Here is a 25436-nt window from a genome sequence, read left to right as displayed (position 1 = left end):
TTGGTACAAAGTAATGTCCTTTATTGAATCAGTAAATGTAATGAATCTCAAGATACAAATGTGAACACACTCCACGCGCACAAAATATCTGAAGCCGTAAAATTACGTACACCTGGTAATCAACCCTCGTAACGAAATCAACGTATACCCCGTAAAACGATCTAATCACCACCTAAGATACAACAAAAAGAATAATGTCTCCAAAAAGGGAGATCTAGAGAGAGAGAGAGAGAGAGTGTACAATGGCACTGTCTCCACCCTGGCCGGGCTTAGAAGATCATCGCCACGAGCCCGGCGATCGCCGCCACAGCCGATAAGGTCGGCACGAGGTCAGAGGCAGCTCCGGATTGGTGGTTGGTTGGCGCGGAGGCAGTCGGGGTGGAGGGAGCGGCTGCGGTCGGAGTGGAGGGTGTTGTCGGCGTGGAGGGTGTCGTAGGGGTGGCGGGCGGGGCGGGGGATGACGACTTCGGTGGCGGTGTGGATGGAGAGGAGGATGAGGAGGCGGCGACGTTGACGGCAAGCTTCATGCCGGCGGAGCAGTGGCTCTGGATGGTGCAGATGTAGTAGTGGGACCCCGCGGTGGCGAGGGTGATGGTGGTGGGCCCATTGGTGTTGGTGCTGATGGGGTTGCTGGTCGAGCACGAGTTGTAGTCGCTCGAGCTCACCTCCGCGACCGTGTGTTGGCCGGTTTGATAGTTGAAAACTGTATTTGCAAATACAACAGTATCAGCAAACATGTACATTACTAAATAATAGGTCTCGAGTTCAAGTCATACTTCAGTAAGGCATTAACAAATACGAATTAACAAAAAGAGATTGAATTACTGTATTTGATAATTTAGGTGGTTCGGAGAACTAACCAAGTTTGTCGCCCACGACGAACTTCTTGTTGCTAGCCCAAGTTGAGTAGTTGACGTTAAAGCCCCAACCCTGGGAATCGCCGACGGTGTAGGTGGCGGCCGAGCCCCATGAGACGCAGCTCATGAGAAGAAGAGCACCCAAAGCTAGAGATGTGTAGGAAGAAGCCATTTCTAAGGCTGCTAAGCTTAGTTCACCTTAATTAAGCAAATTAATCAAAGGTGAAGTATTAGAATAGAAGTAGTGGTAATTAAGGGAGCAAATGAATTTGATGAAGAGATGAGGGTTAGAGGGAGGCTTTATATAGATAGTAGATAGGCGAGGGAAACGTGCATGGTTCAATTTGGATTTGGACTTGGTCTAATTTGTCCACTGTTCCAAGCACGATCCGAGTCTCTACAAACGCGGTAATGTGATTATAATAATGACTCGATCAATACCTAGCTAACTACTACGTGGGTGGCCGCGTCTCCTCTAGCGTTTATTTATTCCCTCTTTCACATGTGTGTGAAGTCCCATACGGTAGGTGTTGACATATTGTATATGTTGGGATGGACTCTTATTAATTAAATAATTCATATTTAGAGAAGTGCATGAGAAAGAAAATTTATTCTTAGATTGAATCTGGAATATTGTGAACGTCACATGTATGTAGCCACTTACGTTGTGCTAACTTTTTTTTGTTCAGAATATATATATATATATAGAGCGTATTTAAAGTTTCTGAAAAATAATTTTTGTGATTTTTCGATATTATTTACCTAGCAATCGAAATGATTTAAAATCAATAATTTTTAACAGCTGAAAATAAAAATTCTATAAAAAGTAGTGATATATCACTAAAATTTTCGATCAGAAATATTGATCTTGTTGTATATAGTATAAAGAATTTTGTATCAAAATTTTATCTGATTTGAATACTTCTACATCGTTAAATTTGAAAACGGCAGATATCAACCATTAAAAATTATGAATTTTGAATCCTTTCGATCACTAGGTAATTAAATGATGTCAAAAAATTGCAAAAATTATTTTCTATAAACTTCAAATAGGCTAGATCAAGTCTAACGGAGCCGATCGTCGATTCGAAAATTTCATCATCGAAAACAGCTCAGGAGCACGGAAGCCTCCGTTCTCCTAAGAGCACAGCAGCCCTGCTCTATATATATATATATATAGTTCGACTACTATATTTTCATAAATATAGATTTTTTTTATACTCATAAATTTTCGGCTCATTTGATCGTTTCCATCCATTAGATTATACTATTTATTCATCCATCCACTCAACTTTGGAGAATCACTATCATCCTAGCTGCACATTCTTTTCACATAAGTATAAAGAAATCTATACTCTTAGGCCCCGTTTGGTTCGGGGGATAAGCGGGGATAACGAAAGTTATCCCCGCTATTCCGCCAAACGGGATCATTTTTTACCGGGATATTTTATCCCGGTCAAAGCTTGCTATTCCCAGTTATCCCGGAATAGCAAGCTTTTTACTATTCCATCATTTTGATGGAATAGTGCTATTCCCATGCTTAATTTCAAACTTAATTAAAATTAAAAAATAAATTAAAACTAAATTATATAAATATAATATATTATATATTATAATACATTATTTTTATTATTAAATTATTAATTGTACTATATTAATACATATTATTTATATTTAAATATTATAATAAATTTTATAACAAATTATATTTAAATATTAAAATAAATTAAAATTTAAAATTTAAATAAATTTAAAATTTAAAATATTATAATAAATTATATTTAAAATTTAAAATTTGTAATCTCAAAATTAAAGTTTATAATTTTAAATTCCACATTTTAAATTTTAAATTTAAATTTTGAAATTTTAAATTTTTGAAATTTTAAATTTGAATTTTATTTTTTTTCAAATTTAAATTTGATCTTAAATTTAAAGTTAGAAATTTAAAATTTAAATTTTGAATTTAAAATTTGAGATTTTAAATTTTAAATTTTAATTTCAAAATTTGAAATTTAAAAGTTAAAATTTTAAATTTTAAAATATAAATATAAAATATAAAAATTTAAATTCTAATATAAATAAAAAAGTGATAATATTATTAATTTTTATTTATAACTACCCACTTTCAATCTTATTCCATCTTACCTTACCAAACGTTATTTTTCTTATTCCTAGAAATAACTCAATTTTCATCCAAACGCAAAATTGATCTAATCCCCGCTTATACCTCAATTTATACCTATTTCTGGAATACCCACTTTTTGCTTATTACCGAGCCAAACGATACCTTAGCTTATAATTTAAATGATGACGAGCGGTTATTGCTACAAACCAAATTAATAAGAACGCCACATCGAAACCTTTAATAATTTGAAAAATCGAAGTAGTATTTAGTTACTCAGTTCGGTTCGAATTCTTATTTATTTTAGAACATTTAATATTGAATTAGGAGAAACTTTCGAGTTTTCAAATTTAGAAAACTAGATTAAAAGCAAAAATAATCTTAAATATTTTTTTATATAGCTAGCAATTGTGACACACGCGATAATTGAGAGGTAAAATTTGTTTGGTGTGAACCAATTAACAAATTGAAGGAATTAAACTTTTGAGTCGGTACCACAAATAAATACTTTTTATATATAAATATATACTTGTGGGAAAAGTTATAATCCTCGGTCAAATTTTAAAGCCTAGTTTGCGAGTCAAAGTTGGACCTTTGCGCTTTTTAGCCTTTAGAAGCTTCGCGCAGTTGTATGTCGACCTCACATGTCTCAACCTTCCCAACTAAAATGGTTGACCGAATCACATCAGCAGCACGAATCTTTGAGTACACGTGGCCATATCCTGGAGGCTACGGCATACGCAGTACCTCACCGTAGATAGTAAGCAGAGAGAGAGAGAAGTTTTTTTTTTTTTTTTTTTTTTTTTTTTTTTTTTTTTTTTTTTTTTTTTTTTTTTTTTTTTTTTAAGGTTTACGAAGATAATGCGTAAATACCATAAAAAAAAAAGAAAAATGTGACGTTCAGAATTAACTTTTAGCTCTTGGAAGTGTTTCTTTTATTTTACTCTCCATCCTTCTTTACTACTAGAGAATATCACGTTATTGGTATTTATAAATTTTCTCGACTATTAAATTAAGGTATGTACGGTTAGGATGATAATAATTTTTTAAAATTGAATGGATGGTTGGTCGAATAATATGATATAACGGGTGGAAACAATCAAAGAGTTAGATCCAACGGCGAAAAATTTATAAACACCAAGTGCTTAGTATTTTTAAAAGTACCATAGCTGAACTCTATATATAGAGAGAGAGAGTTGAGCTAGAAAACTATCGGTAGCAAACGGACTCCGTTGCCGCCCATTTATTTTCGATGATGGAGCTTCTAAATCGTCGATTGATACCGTTAAATACGATCTATACTACTTAAAGCATCTAACAATCAAATTTTATGCTTTTTAGATATTGTTCCCTTGTCCATCAAATGGACACAAAATGAATGGCTGAAAATAAATATTCTTTAAAAAGTGATGATAGAAATCTTGTAATCAAGATCGAGAGTATAGATCTTGTTCTAAAAAGTTAAAAAAATTTTCTAACCAAAATTCAATCGATTTGGATATCTTTATACCGTTAAACGAAAAAACACCTCATATCGATCATTAAAATTATAAATTTTGAAACCCTTTGATCATTAAATTAATAATATCAAAAACATTTAAAATTTGGTTTCTAGATATTTCAAGTTTTATAAATTATATTCAACGATGTCAATCGTCGATTCGAAGGCTTCATCATCAAGAACAAATGGGTAGCAACGGAACCGTTTGCTACTCATAGTATTCTAGCTCAACTCTCTCTCTCTCTCTCTCTCTTTATATATATATATATATAACTAGACTAATATACTATTAATAGCACCAAGTCATCTGTGCTACCAAGTTTTTGGCCATTGGATTAAGAGATATGCGGTTAGGATGATGTGGGCCCTCTAGAATTGAGTGGGTGGTTGGTTGAATGGTATGATCTAACGGATAAAAATAATCAAAAGTGTAGATCTAACCACAATTAAATTTCTCAACCCTTAATCTTCCATCTATATAACAATTGTGTCGCCCACCAATTACAATTGGATCAAACTTTAGGAGAGCAGCGGAGGACCAATGGATTTGTAGTGCACGAAAGTTAGATTTGTGGCTAGCATTTTTTTTTTTTTCAAAAATTCTTCATATTTTTTTTATTAAAAATATTCAAATTATTTTCGTTCAATTCAAATTAAATAATTATAAAAAATATTAATAAAATAATAAAATTATTATAGCAATATTAAATTATTATAATTATTACAGAGCAGGAGGTATATTTTTATTTTCATATTTGATAAGAATTATTAGTAGTATATTAATAAAAAATATAATTTTTCAAAGCAAGCGACTTGATAAGTTAGGAGCAGATTTGCAATTCTAAATATAAAATATATAATAGTTTTAATATATTACAAATTTTGAACCAAACACAGCGCATAAGACTAAAGTGATATATCCCAAATTTCGAGTTTAAAATTTTGAGGACCAATAAAATGTGCTTCTCCTCCATGCATGGCCCGGGTCTAAGAGGAGTCGGTTTCTATGACACCACCTAACACGCCGCCTCTCTTTTTGGCCCGAGTCTCAAGTTTTTAGTTAATTAGAGAAATTTTAGATATTAATTAAGACCGTATCATTAATATTAATAATATGATTATAGTGTGGAAAAAAATGGTTTCAATCTCTCTCACTGCGTGATGAATGGGAGAAAATAATTAATGAAAAGGGTAGTCAACAGGCAACTTAGTCAATAATATAAAACCATTCTGATTAGGACAACAAATCAGTAATCAATAATTAAGTTGCTTTCAGATCGTGTGTTAGGTTATTTGGATACTATCTACCTGGAACTTAAGACTCGTGCAAGGTAATGAATATGTACTTGTACAAACTTTTGTAGTTGGACCGAGTTTGCATTTGGACTGTGGAACAGGAGGAATAACTAAGCTTGTTGGGCACGTAGGATTCGTGTCATGGTGAGCAAAGCATGACTAAATAATTAATTATCTGCACAGTATTTAGAAATATTATTGTAATTATAGTGTAAGATAATTTAGGCTGCGTTTGGTTCCGGTATAAGTAAGAACTGCTAATTCTAGGAATAGATACAAATTCAGATATAAGCAGGAACTAGACCAATTTAACGTTTGGATTAAAATTGGGTTATTTCTTGGAATAAGGTAAATAGTATTTGGATGATTAGATTGGAACAAGAGGAATAAGAGTTATAATTTGAAATTAAAATTATATTATGTAATTAATTAACATCAAAATATTACTTAAAAATAAATAATAAATTAATTATTAATAATTAATTATAAATAATAATAATTATAAATAATAAATTAACAATATTGAATATCTAATTAATAATAATAATAATTGATAATTATTAATAAAAATAATATATAATATTATAATAATTATTAATAACAATAATATATTAATTTACTAGTAATAATTAATATATTATCCTAATTATTAATAATTACATTTATCAAATAATAAATTGAATACTAATACTGAGATCTATCTACATTATTAAGCGCTAACAATTACTTAATATTTATCTAATAAATGAATAAATAATTATTAATAAAATTGAATAAATAATAAATTAATAACATCTAATAGCGATCTGTCTAAATTAACTATTATTATAATTTAATTATAAATAATAAATTCATAATCACTATCGCATTATTATTATTAATAATTATTAATAAATAATAATAAATATTATAAATTATTAATACTTAATTATAAATAATAAATTAATTATAATAATTATCTAATTATTATTAATTAATTATAAATAATAAATAAATAAATAAATTATTAAAGTAATAAATAATAATTTAAATATATTAATTATATTAATTAATAATTTACTGTAATTAAAATTAAATTTAGATTTTAATTAACTTTGTTCTCATCCAGGAACAAGCTTGCCCCAGAAAAAAGGTGGAACAGCAGCTCCAGTCTTATACCGGCTTGTTCTTGAAACCCTGGAACTATTGTTTCCGGGTACCAAACATCATGTTTGGGAACAAAGAGGGAAACAAGAGCCTATTCCCCCCTTGTTCCCGAACCAAATGCTACCTTAAAGATTTGATTTGAACTATGACCAGAAGAATAAAGAAGACACATTAAGAATGAGTAGCAGGGGCTGAAATTTGAGTGCTTGATTTACGTTTGAAGTCCATGCAGTCGAAAGTTTTAACACTCAAGCACGAAGTGTGGAACACATTGAATCATAATTATCATAATAATATATCAACACCGAAACTATAGCTAAGACAGTAAAAAAAAAAAAATACTAGCAGTAGAAAGAAAACAAATCTAAATCGAATTGACTTGAGGAGGCTACACAATTTAGGGGAAAAAAACACACACACACACACACACACACGCGCGCGCGCACACACTTGGATTTGTAACAATGATGGGCCAAGGCCCAAGGGCCGATATTGGGTCGTGTTTGGAAACTCCGGAATCTAAATCGGATCCGTTATTGCAATGATGGGCCTAATTAAGCTATGTAGTAGTAATAATAAACATAAAAGTTTTCGTGTAATTAATTCTTAAAATCTTCCAACAATTTTTGTTCGGTGTCGTGTATAACTTCTAAAAGGTCTACATATAAAAAATTGTAAATTTTGAACACTACTTTTTTGATAATTTCTTTTTGTACATCAATGGCTTTTTTTAAAAACACTTGATGCATAGATAATAAATTTTTAAAACTTGTAATTTTTTATGGTTGTAAAAAGAGAAGAAGAGAATATATGCGCGAACGGACCGAGTGCACGCAGTATCTCCTTTTCGCAGCTCTCTTTCGTCATCGTCGCAAACTGCTTTTCGCATCTTGCTTCTCTGCTTTGATCATCCCTTTACATCCCTTCTCTTTTTTAAAGGTATATATTTTTTTATTTTTATAATTATTTAAGGTAATTTAATTAGAAATGTTCAAAGTCTCATAAAGTTTTTCTTATGTTATTAATGTATTAATAAATATGTATTCTTGTTTCAATTTTACCTGTAGAGCTATACCTTGTAAAACCTTTCAAATGCCTAACACTAATTTAAAGCTCAAGAAGCTCCATTTTATTTTATTTTTTCAAAATTTCAAATACATATATATATTCAGATAATCGAATCTCTGATCTTTAAGTGAGACCATTTAAATATTACACCAATATTTCTAAACTGTGTGTCCTGTATATAAAATAAAACCAGCACAATATTTGGAACATGTATGGGTGCTCTAATTTAGTATGCTTTTTAATGTATTATTCCTCAATGGGGATTTCCAAACTTCTGACTCTTTGCAGGTTACATTTGTAAACACTCTTTCCTTCCAAACATTACAATAACTCTTTATATGCCGATTGTTCTAGCATATGTGGCAAATAACTTGATAGTTTGTATCCAAAGTTTGAAGTCTTTTTTTTTTTTTTTGAGAGAGAGAAAGATAGCACATTACTTGTTCCATTGATTAGGCAAATAAATTTAGTTAAAAAAAATAAGGCACCTAGACTGTAGGTGAAAAAAGAAAAATAAAGGAAGAAGAATAAACAAAATAATGGAGTTAACTCTGCTAACCAGAACACGTCATCTACTGCTACAAAACTTGCTTCATTCCCTATCCCATGCACGTTCTGAATAAGTCTAGCAACCATTAAGGGATTGGAAGATTGGCTCTTAAAAATCGCATTATTTCTTTCCCACCAAATCATCTACCAACAAACTGCGTCTTTAGCTAGATTTTTTAATATTGTCCCTTGGTTTCAACTCTCCATCAGGTGTTCCCAAACACCTCGAACCTCCGCCATAGATCCCTATATATGAACTTCTTCAAGATGCAAAATGGCAAAAATCTACTGTAGACAAAACCCACAAATAAATGATTGACTACCTCAGTGTCGTTGTCGCATAGAATGTCTTTTAGTTCGAATTTTAATTGCTTCATATTTTTAATTAAGTTTATTTCTAAAAAATGAATAAAATAGACAGCATGTAATATTTTTTTCTGAAAATAAAGTTCTTTAGAATTTTTTTTTTTTTCCTTTGAGAAGAAAAAAAACTCTTCATATATTCATACAAGTGGCCAATCGGTGAGCTTACCTCCTAAGTTAATTAATCATTATTCTTTGGAAACATGATAAATAAATCTTAGCATTTTCCCTACAAAAAGCTTAAATAAAAGAAGGCAAATCTTGGAATGAATTTTTTTCACTGCTTTTTCCTTTTCTTCTGTCGGAGAGAGAGCTAGTTTTGAAGATAAGAATAATGGAATAAAGCATTGCTTCGAAAGTGAAGCTCAAAAAAACTAGTTGAAATAAAGGGATTCATGTGGATTCACAGTACTACTATACTAGTGTATGACAATCTCATTAGTTTGTGTACTATTTATTATTTAATATAAGACCTTTTATTATGTTATTTTTCTTTCCTGCATGTTGACCTGTAGGTCCATTGGCCCGTAGGACCACTCTCTGAAGATACATTGTCCGAAAAAAAATTCTTCAAAGATTTAAAGCATGTAGATAGAGAATAATATTTTAATCTTCGATATTTACTTCTAATTGACAAAAGGCTAAGAATAAGAGAATATTGGACGAGTTTAGAGTTTGTTTGTTTGGTCGGAATTGTGAAAGCGAAATGGTCTCGAGCTTTAATTGTATAACTAATCTAACTTTGTACTGGTAAAAGATTATTATTTGGTTGTATAAAAATATAACTGTATTGCAGCTATAATTACATACATATTTAAATTCAGTGCTTTAATTGACGAATGTGAATTTAACTTTTGTAGTTGAAATTGTACGAAACTCAACTACAACAGTTAAAACTATGCCTAAATTGGCAGCAGTTCCAACTTAGGAGAGTAATTATAAACAAAACATAAGCTTATTTTTCTAATTACTTTTTTAATAAAAATTGCCTTTTATTTTATATGAAAGGTAATTTTATCTCATATACAAAATAATAAAAATTTAAAAATACACTTCTCAACTATATATAACTAAACAAATTATTTCGCTTGTAGCAATTTCTATTATAATCAACTGGATAAGACACATGTAATTATAAGTACTCTACTTTCAGATGTGTGTATTTCAATTATATTCTACTTCTAATTATATTTAACTATCAGATCTCTAAGTTGGACCAACCACATATAGTTTGTAGATTTCTAATAATTTTGTCTCTGATTACTGATTTTACTAATTGGTGCCAAATTTTTTTATTTGCAAAATTTGTTCTTTTTGAATTTATATTGAGAGAGGCAAAGGTTGAACTTTGGTGTGCCAAGTTATGTTAAAAAAAAAAAACCTAATAAAATAATTTCAAGACGATAGTGTACTGAAAAATTTTAGTTTTTGTGGAAGCCTAAAATATGTTTAGTTTAATTAATTGTTATTATTGGAATACTTTACGATTTTTGTAGACCGTACGATCATTGTTCTATCAGGAGCAGTTGATCTTCGTGGTGTCCCTTCACCGCCCCGTCAAAAAGGACTCAGCACTGACACAGCCCCTTCTCGAATACTCCGACTCCTTGGTACCCAAGGCGTCGTGGCTCCAACCCCCATTGGATTTTACGCCACATTATTGCGTGCACCCCGTGTATAAACCGTACTCTGAAAATCTATTTACAGAGATCGCAAAATTTTAAAGTCTCTAACTTGTATTTTAGGATGTTTAAAAATTTTATAGAGAAAAAAGTAACGAGAGAGAATTACCTTTCATAAATTAAATAAAAATTATTTCTATTCAGATTACTGAACAAGCTTTCTAAATATAAATGTAAATTATAAATCAAAATTATATTATTATTATGACTTTAATATATATAAAAGGATTAATTGTATATAGCTACCTATAAACATATCGAATAGTCCTATGATATTCATATTTCTAACTATTAAAATTTTGCAGAATTTTTCTTTTGAAAATTAATTTATCTAATAATATAAGAGAGGTAAAAAATATTAATTTAACTTATTCACTAACCAGAATTATGTATTTTACTTATGATTTATTATATTTTTCTAATGGATCCTAACAGTAAAGATATATTTGAAAGCGTTAAAATTTTTGAAAGAATAAAAATAAAAAATTAAATTTTGTAGGAACATATCTTGTTTAGAGAGAGCTATATGCAACTAACTCTATATAAAATATAAAAATGAGTTAAGGTGCGTGATACACCGAGTGCAGGAAATAATTCCTTGTAAATACTCCTAGTCCGAATCGTACCGGGTGATCCGGGTCCACTCCGCACTCGATGTATTTACGATCCATTAAATTTCCTCTTCACGTATATAATAATAATGAGTACACCCGAAACCCTCTCGCGCGCCTTGCTCTCCAACCGCAATCCGAACCCGGCCCCCGCTCCTTTCCATGTCCTCCTCCCTATATAAACCCCCCTTCTGCTTCTCCGTCATGTTCCTATTCCCACTTCCTCTTCCCCTTCTCCCTCGTCTTCGTCCCCGGACCCCCTCGTCAAAATTCTAGGGTTTCGCCTCCTCCTCATCCGCCGTCGCCCTCGCCGTCGCCGCCGCAAGGATGAAGGCGACGACCTACTCGCGCCCCCACCGCCCCTACCCGCCCCCCGCGCCGCCGTTCGAGGTGCTCCTCGCCCGCTCCTCCGCGCGGCGGGGCACCGCCCCCAAGGACGTCGACACCCTCGTCTCCGCCATCCCGATCCCCCCTGCCGAGTTCTTCGTCTACCCCTTCGGCCCCCTCGCCGGGAGGCTCTGCTACCGCCGCGAGGTCGACGCGCTCGACGCCGTCGTCTTCCTGTGGCGGCGCCGCCTCCAGGGCGCCCACCACTTGAGCCCTAGGGTCGCCGCCGCATCCGCAGCGCGCTACGATCCCAGCGAGGAGGCGGCGAGGCTCCGCGCGCTCTTCGCCGGCCACGCGCACGCGCTCCTCAAGGGCGAGGCGGCGGAGAGGTGTAGCAAGAAGATCGAGAAGCTCACGGTCGAGATCGCGAAAGTGGACGGGATGCTCCGACGCCGGAATCCGCTGAAGAGCTTTGGAGAGCTTCGCTCGAATCGGAAGCAGCTCGAGAGCGAGAGGGAGCAGTTGAAGGGTAACCTCGAGGAGTTCAGAGCGGCCATGGGGTGTGTACTCGCTCATCTCGGAGAGCCTCAGAGTGAAGTTGGAGAAGGCGAGCAATGCGCTTTTACGCCGCTCAAGTTCGAGGATAAGTGGAATTGGGGCCGAATCCAAGCCGTGATGTTGCGAGAGTGCCGAAGGCTCGAGGAGGGCCTCCCAATTTATGCATGCAGAAGAAGTATTTTGAGAAATATTAGTTCAAATCAGGTATAATGCAATAACTATGATCGCTCGAACCTTTCCTGTCGAACTACTTTCGTAAATAAGCGCTTTTTGTCACTTGTTAACTTTTATTTTGTCTCATGCAGTATTTAATTTACTAAATTGCAGAACCTCTGCCCACGTACATGTTTGATAATAGATGGTATAATTGATTTGTTCTGAAAGTTCTACTATTGCGGTATTTAATTTCCTAAAAAATGTGGCCTTTGCAATATGAATAACCTGTAATTTTAGGTAAAACGTGTCTGTGTTGTAGATTAATTCGCAAATATTTCTGATTCTTATAAACTATAATTTTAGGTTAGCGTCCTAATTGGGGAGACTGGCTCGGGTAAGAGTACACAGTTGGTCCAATTTCTTGCTGATTCTGGACTAGCTGACGAAGGATCAATAGTGTGTACTCAGCCAAGAAAAATCGCTTCCACATCTTTAGCACAAAGGGTTGCAGAGGAAACTAATGGATGCTACGAAGACTACTCTGTGACTTCTTACCCGACCTTCTCCTCATTACAGTGCTTCCCTTCCAAGGTTATATTCATGACTGACCACTGTCTTCTGCAACATTACATGAACGATGATAGCCTTGCTGGTATTTCACATATTATTGTTGACGAGGCACATGAGAGAAGCTTAAACACCGACATGTTACTGGCATTGCTTAAGAAAAAACTGCTCAAGAGGTTTGACTTGAGACTTATAATAATGTCTGCCACAGCCGATGCAAGGAAGCTTTCAGACTACTTTGATAGTTGCCGCACCTTTAATGTGAAGGGGAGAAACTTCCCAGTTGAAATCAAATATGTTCCTGATATATCTTCTGACATTTCTTATATTTCAAATCTGAAGTTTCCCGCTACTTTGGTTTCATATGTTTCTGATGTGCTTAAAATGGTGAGTGTAATCCACAAAACTGAGGAAGATGGCGGTATACTCGCATTCTTAACTTCTCAAATGGAAGTAGAATGGGCATGTGAGAGGTTTAGTGATCCCTCTGCAGTTGTACTCCCAATGCATGGGAAGCTCTCTAGTGAAGAACAGAGCCGTGTTTTTCAGAACTACCCAGGAAAAAGAAAGATTATATTTTCCACCAATGTTGCAGAGACTTCTCTTACTATTCAAGGTGTGAAATATGTGGTTGACTCCGGAATGGTCAAAGATATCATGTTTGAACCTAAAAATGGGATGAATGTGCTTAAAGTGTGCCGCACTAGCCAAAGTTCCGCTAACCAACGTGCTGGTCGAGCAGGTCGGACGGGGCCAGGCAAATGCTACAGGCTTTATTCGCAGCATGATTATCAATTAATGCAACCGCATCAAGAGCCTGAAATCCGTAAAGTACACCTGGGGATTGCCTGCTTAAGAATTCTTGCTTTAGGTATAAAGGACATACGAGAATTTGAGTTTATAGATGCCCCAAGCCCATGTGCCGTTGACACAGCGATGCAGAATTTAATCCGAATAGGCGCTGTCATTCGTAAAAATGGCTTGTTTGAGTTAACTGGAACTGGCCGTTGCTTGGTTAAATTAGGTGTCGAGCCACGGCTTGGGAAGATCATTCTTGATTGCTTTAGCTGCGGGCTGAGAAAAGAGGGTGTAGTTCTTGCTGCTGTAATGGCAAATTCTAGCAGCATATTTTGTAGGGTTGGTACTGACGAGGAGAAATTTAAAGCAGATCGCCTTAAAGTGCCATTCTGTCATCGTGGTGGAGACCTTTTTACATTGCTCTCAGTTTACAAGGAATGGGAGAGCGAACATGAGAATAGGAACAAATGGTGTTGGGGGAATAGCATCAATGCGAAATCAATGAGAAGATGCCGGGATACTATTCTGGAGCTAGAAAATTGTCTTCAGAATGAACTGAACGTTATCGTTCCGAGTTACTGGTTATGGGACCGGCATGAACCTACCGAACATGACAAGTCACTAAAGAAGGTTCTACTCCTGTCTCTTGCTGATAATACAGCAATGTATTCTGGATCTGACGTTCTTGGCTACAAAGTGGCATTAACAGGGCAATATATTCCACTTCATCCTTCTTGTTCATTGCTAATATTTGGCGAGAGGCCAAGCTGGGTGGTTTTTGGTGAGATTTTTTGTATATCGAGTCGTTATTTGGTCTGTGTGACTGCTGTTGATTCTGAATGCTTGCATAAGATTCAGCCTCCTCTGTTTGACATTTTTCAGCTGGAGAGCCAGAAGATGGTGATGAATGTAACTACTGGAGTTGGTTATAATCTTATTAGAAGGTTATGTGGCAAATCAAATCATAACCTACGCTGCCTTGTTTCTAATATTCAGGAAGAATGCATGGATAATCATATCACTATTGACGTTGACTTTGATAAAAGAGAGATTCAGTTACTGGCTTTAGCAAAAGATATGGAAAAGGTTTGCTGCCTTTTTAATAATGCCTTGGAGCGTGAAAGACAATGGATGAGGCATGAATGCACTGAAAAATGCTTGTACCATGGAGGGCTTGGTAGTTCTCCTTCTATTGCACTGTTTGGTTCAGGTGCTGAAATTAAACATCTAGAGCTTGAGAAGAGATACCTTACAGTAGAAATTTTCCATCTAAAGGCAAATGAACTAAATGACAGGGAGCTTCTTAAAATTGTGGATAGATGTGGCAATGGAATAGCTAATTATCACAAGCATCCAGCAAATGCACAAGGGGGCCTAGAATCAAATAAGTGGGGTAAAGTAACTTTTCTTAATCCTGAAGGTGCAGAAAATGCTGTAGCCAACCTGAATAAAGTGGAACTGAATGGCTCTTTTTTAAAGGTGCTTCCTGTTTCTGCATTCAATCATAAAGCATTACCATTTCCTACAGTCAGAGCAAAAGTTTATTGGTTACATAGGCCCAGCAAGGGAGTTGCACTTGTTTCATGCGCAAAGGAGGATGTTGATTTTATTGCTAAAGACTGCTTTGCATTAATTATTGGAGACAGGTATGTTAATTGTAATGTCAGTGTTAAGTACCCAAATTGTCTATTTGTGACAGGAATTCCAAAAGATATTGGAGAACAAGAAGTATATGATGCATTTAAGAATGCAACAAAGAGGAGAATTCTTAGTGTTCGTTTGTTAAGAGGAGATGCCATCAATAACCTTCCGGTTTCTACTTATGCAGAAGCTCTGGTCAAAGAAATTGCGCCTTTCATGCCTAATAAGAATCTCCCAAACTGCAATTTTCAGGTTGAAGTGTATAACTATGAACCGAAGGATTACATGGTGAAAGCTATGATCACTTTTGATGGAAGCCTACATGCAGAGGCAGCAAATGCCTTGGATCACATCCAAGGCAAAGTACTTTCTGGCTGTTTTCCATGGCAAAAGATACAGTGCCAGCATATTTTTTCCAGCTGTTTATCTTGTCCGTCTCGTATTTACTTTGTAATTAAGGGGCAATTGGATCACCTACTTGAAGGTTTTAAGCATCAGGATGGTATGTGGGTCTAACATTCTTTTGTATTTGTTTCTATGCTTATTGCCTTTAGTTACCTATAGCAAGGATTACTTTTTTGATCCATCAATAAGTTAATGATTCTATCTTCTTTAGAGCCATGCATAATGATTAAATTAACTGCATATGGTGTTTGTTCTGGTAAATTTTTGTTGATTAGTGACAGCTGAGTCTCTTCCTAGTTGCATTGCCTTTTTCTTGTTGTTGGTTATTATTTATGTGCTTTCCTGGCTCATCGTTTACGCATATCATTGGTTTGAGTTTATGACTGATGGAATATGAGCATACCTTGCTGGTAAATTAGAATGGACTCACCTGAACTGCACTGAATTTTGAAATGGAACCTGAACTTCAGAAATGTTGATATCACTACCTAACCTTATACAATGTCTGACCTATCAGAAATTTTAGTTTTAAACTTTCTGAGAGATATCATGTAAGCTAACAGAGTATTATGTTGTTTGATGAAATATTCTGAAACTATTAATTCCAACAAAGCTTGACAGAAATTATCAAACAATTTACTGCAATCAGGAGCAAGAGATTAGGAAGTAGAATCAAAGTTTGGAAGTTTAGGTAACCATTTCAAAATGCTCTATAGTTCAGGTATAGTTCAGGTAAGGTATATACATTTTCACCTTTCCTGTTTTCTAATGTCTTTCTGTACAAGGAAACACAAATGTCACTAGCTTGACAATGGGCTAAACTTCAAGATGTATGGAAACAATTCAGGGTGCATATTTTGCAGTCTATAGATTAAGTTTCTTCGGAATGCATTTTCACTTGTCCTATTTTGTTGCTTTCACTTTGAAATGTATTTGAGCATACCCTATTCTGATGACATGCTGAATGGAGGTCTAATGAAGAGACAAACGTTTTTTTTTTTCCCCATTCATTGGCTGCATCTGTCAAACGTAGATATTTTGCAAGCTTAGTTTTAACAGGATTCCTGTAGGTTATCTGTGTTTCTTTTCTTGTTTTACTGTGTTAAATGTTTCCATTGCTTATTGCCGTGGCCCAGAATTTGAGATTTACTTACATTTATGGACTTCATTGCTATCTTTGCGACCATGAGTAATTGAAATCCTGGCTCTTTCATTTCTGCAGGTGCATACTATAAGCAAGATAAGAACGTAAATGGTTCCATTAGAATAACGATATCTGCCAACAGTCCGAAGATTATAGCCGACTTGAGGAAACCTCTGGAGCAGTTGATGAAAGGGAAGACTATAAGCCATCAAAGCCTGACTCCTACTATTCTACAGTTACTGCTGTCCCGTGATGGTGCCACGCTTATGAAGGACGTGGAGCGGTCCACTAAAACATACATTTTCTACGACCGGTACAATCTAAATGTTAAAGTATTTGGACCTCACAATGGTGTGGCTGATGCGGAGGAGAAATTGGTCCAGTCACTTCTATCATTTCATGAAAATCGGCCACTCGATATCCGGCTCCGGGACCGCAGCCTCCCACCAGATCTAATGAAAGAGGTGGTTCAAAGGTTCGGCCCGGACCTTCATGGGCTGAAGGAAAAGGCACCAGGGGTCGAAGTACTTCTCAACACCCGCTTCCATATCCTCTCAGTCCGAGGAAGCAAGGAGCTGAAACAGAGAGTACAAGAGATTGTAAACGAATTGGTGCTCTCTCTTGGCAGCACAAGTTTAGCCATCCAACCATCAGAGGCCACATGCCCTATTTGCTTATGCGAGCTTGAAGATCCGTACAGGCTCGAAGAATGCGGCCACAGCTTTTGTCGGAACTGTTTAATTGAGCAGTGTGAGTCTGCCATAAGATCCCATGACAGGTTCCCCCTATGCTGTACCAAGGAGAGTTGCGGCGAGCCTCTATTGCTTGTTGACTTGAGGTCTCTATTATCCTGCGACAAGTTGGAGGAGCTGTTCAGAGCCTCTTTAGGCGCATTCGTGGGGTCCAGTGGCGGGGCCTACAGGTTCTGCCCGACCCCCGACTGCCCATCGGTCTACAAGGTCTGCCCACGAGATGGCGAACCAGGCAGGCCCTTCGTGTGTGGGGCTTGCGGGGTCGAGACGTGCACCAAGTGCCACATGGAGTTCCACCCTTCTGTGTCGTGCGAGCGCTACAGGGAGTTCAAGGTCGATCCCGATCTGTCGCTCGAGGAGTGGCGCGAGGGAAAGGATTTCGTGAAGGACTGCCCCTCGTGCGGGCACACGATTGAGAAGGCAGAAGGGTGCAACCACGTAGAATGCTTGTGTGGTAAGCACTTGTGCTGGGTGTGCTTGGAGTCCTTCGATTGCAGCGACAGCTGTTACGATCATCTCAGGTCGGTACACCATGCAATTATGTGAAACCTAACGTGCTCATATTTTGTAGACTATCCTTGTATATAATAGGGTTCTTCTCGAAGTTATTGTAGCATCCTTTTCCTCCTCTTGTAAAATCTCTCATTTTATTGATCTTGTGTACAATTCTTAGTGAAATAACACTAGAAATAATATTTACACTATGTTATTAGACATCCGGATGTAGGACTATATATCATTATAATATAATAATAATAGGAGTAATGTCTTTTTAGTACTATCTTTATGCTTACATGTATTTCCCTTCTGTACATACAAACAAGATGCAAAATATGTATTTACTTCTCACGATATGAAGAGATTTTCTTTTTTTGCCTTTTTTTTTTTTGTCTTTTCTCGTTGGTAAATACATATGATCAACAAATGCTTCCCACATATTTCATTTACAGAAGTTTTGCTTTCGTCTTTTGATCTCTACCTATCCTCATCCTGTAAACAAATTTGTGATGATGATGCTCTATATCCTCTCATAAGCTTACGACCCCTAATCAACATAAACATCTGCCCAATGCGAAACCCACTCCGGCGATGCCGAGGCAGAGGGCCAGTGCGAAGCACCACGTTGCCGCTGCCGCCGCCCCTGCAGCCACAGCCGCATCTTCATCCCTTCCGTCTTCTTCCTTTTGCCACAATCCCTTTCTCTGCAGCATAGAGATCTCGATCTCGAGCATCGCTATCCACCGCTGATGAGCCGAGAGCCGCAACGACTCCTCGAGGAGCAGTGCGGCCATCCGCCGATTCGTCGTCCTCGCAAGCAGGGCCTGCTTCTCGGCCTCCCTCGCCCGCGTCTGCGACAGCTGCAGAGCCCTCAGCAGGCTGGGGTTGTCCCCGCCGCCGCGATCCGGCCCCAATTCACCGTAATCTCCCCATCTCTGCTGCCCGAGAGGGACGCGATAACCGGGCTCGGGCTTTCTCTTCTTCTCCTCGTCGTCGGCGACGGGCGAAAAGAGCTTGAGGGGAGGGGGGAGGTCGCAGTTCTGGAGGAGGTCGGGGACGGCGCGGGCGGAGAGGACGTTGCCGCTCATGAGCATGTCCCTCTCGTACTGCTCCGACAATTGCCAATCCAAGCAGCCTCTCTTGCTCTGCGCACGAGACGCTTGCTTCTTCTCCTCCTCCTCCTCCATCACTCTCTCCTTTTCTCTCTCTAATTTCCTTCAGAGAGATAGAGAGATAGAGAGAGGAGGGAGTAGGTGGTGGGGGTTGGTGATGAGATGGTAGGGAGAAGCGCAGCGCAAGAAAGGGAGAGGAGTTTACTTTCTTCCGAGGGGCTCCTCCGTTTCGTTTCGTTTCGTTTCGTTTTGTGTCCCAGAAGAATCTTTTCCAGTTGGCGTGCGTACGCACTCTCCCAGGATTGGAATATACGCCTAACTACCCGGCCATCGTTACCGTGACCGGGAGGACAGGACTCAGACGGTTGGTTTCTAAATTTTTTAAATTTAAATTTTAATTATTTTATATTTTTAGTTAAATTTTATTCTTTAAAAAATAAATAAAGTGTTAGTGCGCTATCTTTTTTTTTAACAAATCTCAAAGTAATGCTGAACGGTGAATTGCCAACGTACATTGCTACATATGCGTGTCATTCTAATGCACTCCTTAAATCTAAATCCAATTTAAAAAGGTTTCGATCCATCAAAATATATAGCTCAAGCCTCAACCTTACGAGAGACGGAGTCAGAAAGGAAAAAAGGGGCAAAAAGAATAATATATAATGTTTGTACCAAAAGCCAGACTCCCATTAAAAAAAAAGAAAAAACGAAAAAAAAGAGCACTGCAGGAAGAAAAAGGAACAATATTTTATTGTCGCAAGTTCATTATTTGCACTTTTGCTCAGAGCGCTGCATGTTGATCGTGTAAGGGAGCTCCGGGCGGAACTGATCCAGAAGGGCATTGGAAGTAGTCTGAAATAAAAAAAAAAAAAAAAAAAGAAAAAAAAGAAAAAAAGAAAAAGAAGCTCACTAAGAAGCTTTCGGCTATCTAGTGGACAATTTGACTGGAGCAGAATTGTGTCATCTTTAAGAGATAAAGCTCTAATCTAATCTAGGCTCTGTGGGGCATAAAATCTCTCGTGGGCGCGAGGACTTAGCATTGCTGATCACTATATTTCTTATTTTTGCTGCCCGCTCCCCCCTTTCTGTCTTTTTTTCCTACCTTTTTCGTCATTATATCCAGCACCGTCTTTTTGCTGGAGGCCCTAGTTGCCTCACCGGTCACTCCTGTAGCAAGTTTATTCCTCTTAATAAATAAAAAATATAGCTCGCTATCTTTTTGTCAAAAGAAAAAATAATTTTTTTTTAATTTTAAGAGCTTATATCTTTAATGTTTTTAAATTTCTTAGCAATACTATTTGTATACCTTAAAACTCTTGGATCATGGAGAGCACGATGTACACACTAAAATAGGGTGTACGGATTGTATTCTTCTTGTTAAATATAAAATTATATAAACACTATTCTTTAACAGCTTAAGCTTTTATAGTACAACAGTTGTTTCACATGATACCAGAGCAGGAGGTCATGAGTTCGAGTCACACCAGCCTCCTAGCATATTAATTTCCTCCCATTTAATTCAAGCCTACGTCATGGGCCGACTAAAAAGTCTCGAGCCCAGACGTGACCGTTTTTCAACATCTTAAGCTTTTAGAGTACAACGGTTGTTTCACACTTCTATTTTCCTGTTTTCTTGAAAAGTCGAGGCTATCTCATTTATTAAGCTTATTATTATATTCAAAACTTTCATATCTCACATAAACATATACAATTATTAAAAACCATTATTTAGAATAAAGTTAAGCATGTTGGAATATTTGGATATTAATTTGGGAAATTTGAATTTTTCTGAAAAAAATCAAGGATCATCCGCACAATGACAGGAATGTGATCTTTCAAAACCATGTATTATTATACATTTCTACCTGGAATATCTCCTGCGCCAAAATGACCTTTTCCCTTCCCTAAATTCATTTATGTTTGAAAACTTCTTGGTCCAACAATTGATTGTTTTAAATCCTATCTTATTTTTTGAATTAGCCCTGTTTTCCCTGTTTTTATTTTCTCATTCTTGAGGTTAAACAAGAACAAAATGATGGACACGTAAAAGGCATAATCAACTTTTTTTTTTTCTTTGAGAGATAGGTAGCACGCTACCCACTTCATTTATAAATGAAGTTTAAAATGTGAATCAACTAGGATTCAAATTTTAGGTCTCAGGTACCAACCATCAAATCCTTTGCCACTTGCTTTAGGGACGACCAGTAAAATAGACATAATCAACTATTCTCATATATCCTTTCTGGAGTTGACTATAAAATATGGGAGCCTCCTAGAACACCACTTAGCAACCAATATTACATAGAATCATATGTGGAGCCCAATTTGCATGCATATACTATTGTGTTTCAAGCATTGCCTAATACAAAGGCCGAGACATATATATTTACAAAGATTCAGAGGAAGAAAAATTCAATGAACACAACAACAAATTAAGAGAGCTTTTATTTCATAATTCATGTATCTACGAATCGTTTCTGATAAAAAAAATAATTTTTAAAAAATCTGAATTATTTCTGATCATTTGATTCTCCATTGGTTTGTGATTGATCTGTGCTAGGTTTTGCTTCCTCCTTTTCTTGGTTTTCTTTCTCTGTGATATGTTTTGACTTGTCCTCTTCTTGCTTTTCTTTCTTTATGGACTCCCCTTCCTTGATGATAGGGTTCACTATTGCATCCACCTCTTCTCTTATCTCATCAACCTGCTCTAGCAATATAAATAAATTAATAAATGAAATAAAATAAAATACACGGTGAACTAAACCAACAATTGCTTGTTTCATTGGCTATCTCGAATTTAAAAGAAAACAAAAAGGCTACATAGATTTTTTTCCAAGTTTGGAATATCCATTGCATCATTTTTTTCAACATTTTTAGTCTAATAATACTTGTCAATCTTTAAATGCTAACTTGTTTGGTCAGTGTCTACTTAATTAGGAGAACATGTTTAGATGAGTTAGTTCCTTATAAGCAAAAACATTGTCCTAAAGTAATTGATGGTCAAAAATTGAAATAGTCCAACTCAAAGAAACTTCGTGCGCACAAAAATTCTATGTGTACCTTGTATGCGTGTGCAGTATATACTTGAGTATTAAAGTACAAACTAATATACAACTTGCCATTTTAACCGTTTATAATGTGCTAATCAAGATTAGAAACTCTTGAGCAATTAATGATGCTTGATTGAAAAAGACAATAATATTTTAGCATTAATTAGAGAGGACCTTGTGGAGGATGGCTTCGGCTTTTCCCGCATCTTTGTCTACTTCTTCAGCTATTTTCTCAATCTTCAAAGCTGCTTCCTTTATATTTCCGTCGCCGGGAAGAGCGTTGGCCACGTCGGAAGCTACCTTTTCTGTCACCTCAGACACCTTCTCTATGACTTCGATCGCAGTTTCCGCGGTCTTTTCCACCTTATCTAACAAATGTAACATGATGGTATTAAGATTAGAATTGCACCATCACAAACTAAAGTGTTCATATTTAGTAGCAACAATTTAGAATTTATTTCGCTCCGCTTTTAAGAAACTTAATTCGCTATTAAGGAAACCGAAGTCCGAAATTTCGGAGCTTTTATCTAAAACGAAAGATGAACTTCTTGTGTACGAAAAGCAAAAAAAATCTCAATATATCCGTACCTTCGATTCTTCTCATTCGCTTGTAAAGCGGAATTGCGACGCAAAATATGGTACCAAGCACCCATCTTGCCCTAAGAAAGGAACAGAATAATCCAACCACAAAACTCTTCATGTAATGATCATATTGAATCGAAATTAAGAAGAGGAAATGATTTGAACACCTTAAATTAATTAGCTCTTAATTAATTACCACGGGGGAATGTGAGGTACTGGAATGTTGGGTAGAGAAAAGCCGCCACGACCACCGGAATTACCCGAACCGATCTCGCCGTTCGTATGCAGTACTATCCACCTTGTAATAATCACGTTCACGAAAAACACTATTAGATAAAGTTCTAAAAGGAGTTTAACAAAAAGGAAAACCAAAAAAGCATAATCTTTGATGAAGATCACATACTCTGGATCTCCTTTACTCGCCTCTGCGGTCTCTGCCGATCCAACGGTTGTATTTGTCGCTCTACATCAAAGTAGCACCACAAGGAAATTTAACGAAAAAACAATATTCTTATATTGCATGTATATATTGCTTCTAATGTTTTGAGCAAGGATAACATGCATACTTTGAGTCTTCTGTAGTCGGAACTGCGGTGTCGATGCGGGACGAGTCCATCGCAAGAGCGACAACAGCTCGATGCCCGCGAACTGGTAAAGAGATCGATGATACGGTTTGATCGACGAGAGGGGGTTGACGGAGGGAGCTACTGCGAACGGAGCGATGCGAGGAGGAGACGGAGCGCATGAGAGAACTCGACAGCGCCATGGACTTGGTATGTGAATCAACTTAAATTGATGAAAAATTAGTATAAGGAAGGTGATAACTTGGGACAAGGTGCATATGCTATTGGTCTTTTTGGGTTGTGGATTTATTTATTGGTGCTTTTCTTTTCTCTTCTTTTCTTTTTGTCTCATTTCATTTTCATTGGGGATTCCTTGCACATTTTGACCAATCAAAGATAGTTTTCGTAGGAAACTGCTCTTGCTCTTTGTTGAAAGGATTGGAGTTGTTGACAAAAGCTACCACCAAATCTATCGTATGCTATACGATTTTATGTGCCCACTCTTTTCAAAAGTTTAAGTTATTAGATGAGGATAATTTTATATTATATATATATATATATATATATATATAACACTCTTTTGCATGTGGGCATGCACTTGAACTCGGGATGATAATGATGCTTTTATATTAGAATTCAGAATCTTTTGTTTCAACAATCACTTATCTTAAAAAATTTAACCTGCATAGAATAATTTTTTAATATTTATATTCAACAATTAGCTTACTAGGTGAAGAATGTACTAATAAAATGGGATCAAATGCTTAATTTTAATTGTAATAAACGATTAAAATGAATAGTAAAATAGATTGTAAATCACAAAGCACATTAACGAAAAAAAAGTCATGAATGATTGAGAATGAATTTTCCGCATTTTTCGTTACTAGAAACTTTATTTGAGATGAACTCTTTTTTTCTTAGTTGGCCGACACCAGTATTAATTGTCATATTTTTCTACCATATTTAGCGCGGTTGTTTAAGAATTTAACGATCTATATTCAAAATTTTAAATTCGAAGCCTAATTATTTTATATTTTTATCTAAATTTATTTTTTAAAAATAAACAAAATGCATCACATACCACATTTCTCTCACAAAAATAATATTAATTGTTATGCCTACATTTTGTAGAACATCCAAACGGCCGGTTCTAAATATCAACCACCAACTACCACCATTATTATACCATCCTCGTTCTAACTTGGTATGCATTTTACTCCTAACCGTACTCTTGTCTTGCGAATTACATTAACTGTGTATTAACCTAAACAAAAATTCTTAGAACATTATTTAGAAAAACTATTAAAAAAAAAACCTAATGGATTATCCACTTTAGTTCCCATTTCGATCTAAACGAGTAAACTCGTACCTAACTTTCTCTATTTCCCTGTATGAATCTTGAATAATAATTTGGCCACGTCAACCGATGAACCAATCCGCTTTTTAATATAGTCTAAGCACGTTTTTCCTTTTTTATTTTCCAAATATATAATTAAATCTTTACATGAGATTTCTTCAGCGTTTAGTCAGTAGTCACAGCAAATAATAAGATATTAAAAATAAATAATTAAAAGATCAGAAAATTTTTTCTCACAAAGTATGTTGAAATTGAAATATTTTAATAAGCCGATTCAAATAGTTCTGCATTACTACTTAATCATATTATTTTAATTTATATATATTCATCTTAGCAATTGTAGTTATTTAATAGTTTAGCAAAATGGGTGAAACTCATTGCAACACGTACGTCTCTCGTTCCCCATCATCATCAACAATCTGTGGACATAGTAAACACTAATTTTTTTAAAAAATTAAAATTATTTATTCCACACAGCGACATAATTCATGCGAAGCGAAATCGCCGTTACCAGCACGTTAGTATTGATACGGAAATAATAGCTTAAATATAGAATATAACTTAAAACAAATTAATGAAAGATGATAATAATTTATCTTTATTAACAGGGCTTTCAAAAGCTTCCTTAATTTTGTAACCAAACGGAGGAAAGAAGATATAAAAGAATGAGCATTAAAATTTTAAATTTTAAATTTTAAATCTGTGTTTTTTTTTTTTTTTTTTTTGTTTTA

At 35.8% G+C, this 25436-nt stretch overlaps 4 protein-coding genes across 4 annotated transcripts; 1 reads left to right on the top strand and 3 right to left on the bottom strand.

Annotated features, from left to right (window-relative positions):
* On the bottom strand, nucleotides 1-1116 carry LOC109725733 (blue copper protein-like). Its single transcript, XM_020255057.1, has 2 exons — nucleotides 861-1116; nucleotides 1-703 (listed from the first exon to the last, which is right to left on the bottom strand). Exons 1-2 carry the CDS (start codon nucleotides 1027-1029, stop codon nucleotides 270-272), a joined length of 603 nt encoding a protein of 200 aa, XP_020110646.1. The 5' UTR covers nucleotides 1030-1116; the 3' UTR covers nucleotides 1-269.
* Nucleotides 11324-18395, top strand: LOC109726829 (ATP-dependent RNA helicase DEAH12, chloroplastic-like). The gene is made up of 3 exons (XM_020256635.1): nucleotides 11324-12284; nucleotides 12600-15744; nucleotides 16870-18395. Exons 1-3 carry the CDS (start codon nucleotides 11523-11525, stop codon nucleotides 18087-18089), a joined length of 5127 nt encoding a protein of 1708 aa, XP_020112224.1. The 5' UTR covers nucleotides 11324-11522; the 3' UTR covers nucleotides 18090-18395.
* On the bottom strand, nucleotides 18593-19135 carry LOC109727846. Its single transcript, XM_020258048.1, has one exon. The coding sequence runs from the start codon at nucleotides 19133-19135 to the stop codon at nucleotides 18593-18595; it is 543 nt and encodes a 180-aa protein (XP_020113637.1).
* On the bottom strand, nucleotides 21570-23632 carry LOC109706444. The gene is made up of 6 exons (XM_020227256.1): nucleotides 23352-23632; nucleotides 23189-23248; nucleotides 22982-23083; nucleotides 22792-22862; nucleotides 22378-22571; nucleotides 21570-21855 (listed from the first exon to the last, which is right to left on the bottom strand). Exons 1-6 carry the CDS (start codon nucleotides 23549-23551, stop codon nucleotides 21664-21666), a joined length of 819 nt encoding a protein of 272 aa, XP_020082845.1. The 5' UTR covers nucleotides 23552-23632; the 3' UTR covers nucleotides 21570-21663.

This window comes from Ananas comosus, linkage group 2 (assembly GCF_001540865.1).
Source record: "Ananas comosus cultivar F153 linkage group 2, ASM154086v1, whole genome shotgun sequence".
Lineage (NCBI taxonomy): Eukaryota > Viridiplantae > Streptophyta > Magnoliopsida > Poales > Bromeliaceae > Ananas > Ananas comosus.
Note: the sequence above shows the minus strand (reverse complement) of the source record. Positions and strands in the feature narration are given on the sequence as shown.

Bases quoted from the DNA above. Each gene is read 5' to 3' on its own strand.
- LOC109726829 (XM_020256635.1), top strand. From the start codon at position 11,523: ATGAAGGCGACGACCTACTCGCGCCCCCACCGCCCCTACCCGCCCCCC. The intron at 12,285-12,599 runs GTATAATGCAAT...CTATAATTTTAG, and splicing joins GAAATATTAGTTCAAATCAG to GTTAGCGTCCTAATTGGGGA. The intron at 15,745-16,869 runs GTATGTGGGTCT...TCATTTCTGCAG, and splicing joins AGGTTTTAAGCATCAGGATG to GTGCATACTATAAGCAAGAT.
- LOC109727846 (XM_020258048.1), bottom strand. From the start codon at position 19,135: ATGCTCATGAGCGGCAACGTCCTCTCCGCCCGCGCCGTCCCCGACCTC.
- LOC109725733 (XM_020255057.1), bottom strand. From the start codon at position 1,029: ATGGCTTCTTCCTACACATCTCTAGCTTTGGGTGCTCTTCTTCTCATG. The intron at 704-860 runs GTTAGTTCTCCG...TTGCAAATACAG, and splicing joins CGTCGTGGGCGACAAACTTG to TTTTCAACTATCAAACCGGC.
- LOC109706444 (XM_020227256.1), bottom strand. From the start codon at position 23,551: ATGGCGCTGTCGAGTTCTCTCATGCGCTCCGTCTCCTCCTCGCATCGC. The intron at 23,084-23,188 runs GTATGTGATCTT...GATTATTACAAG, and splicing joins GCGAGTAAAGGAGATCCAGA to GTGGATAGTACTGCATACGA. The intron at 22,863-22,981 runs GTAATTAATTAA...TTCCTTTCTTAG, and splicing joins GTACCTCACATTCCCCCGTG to GGCAAGATGGGTGCTTGGTA.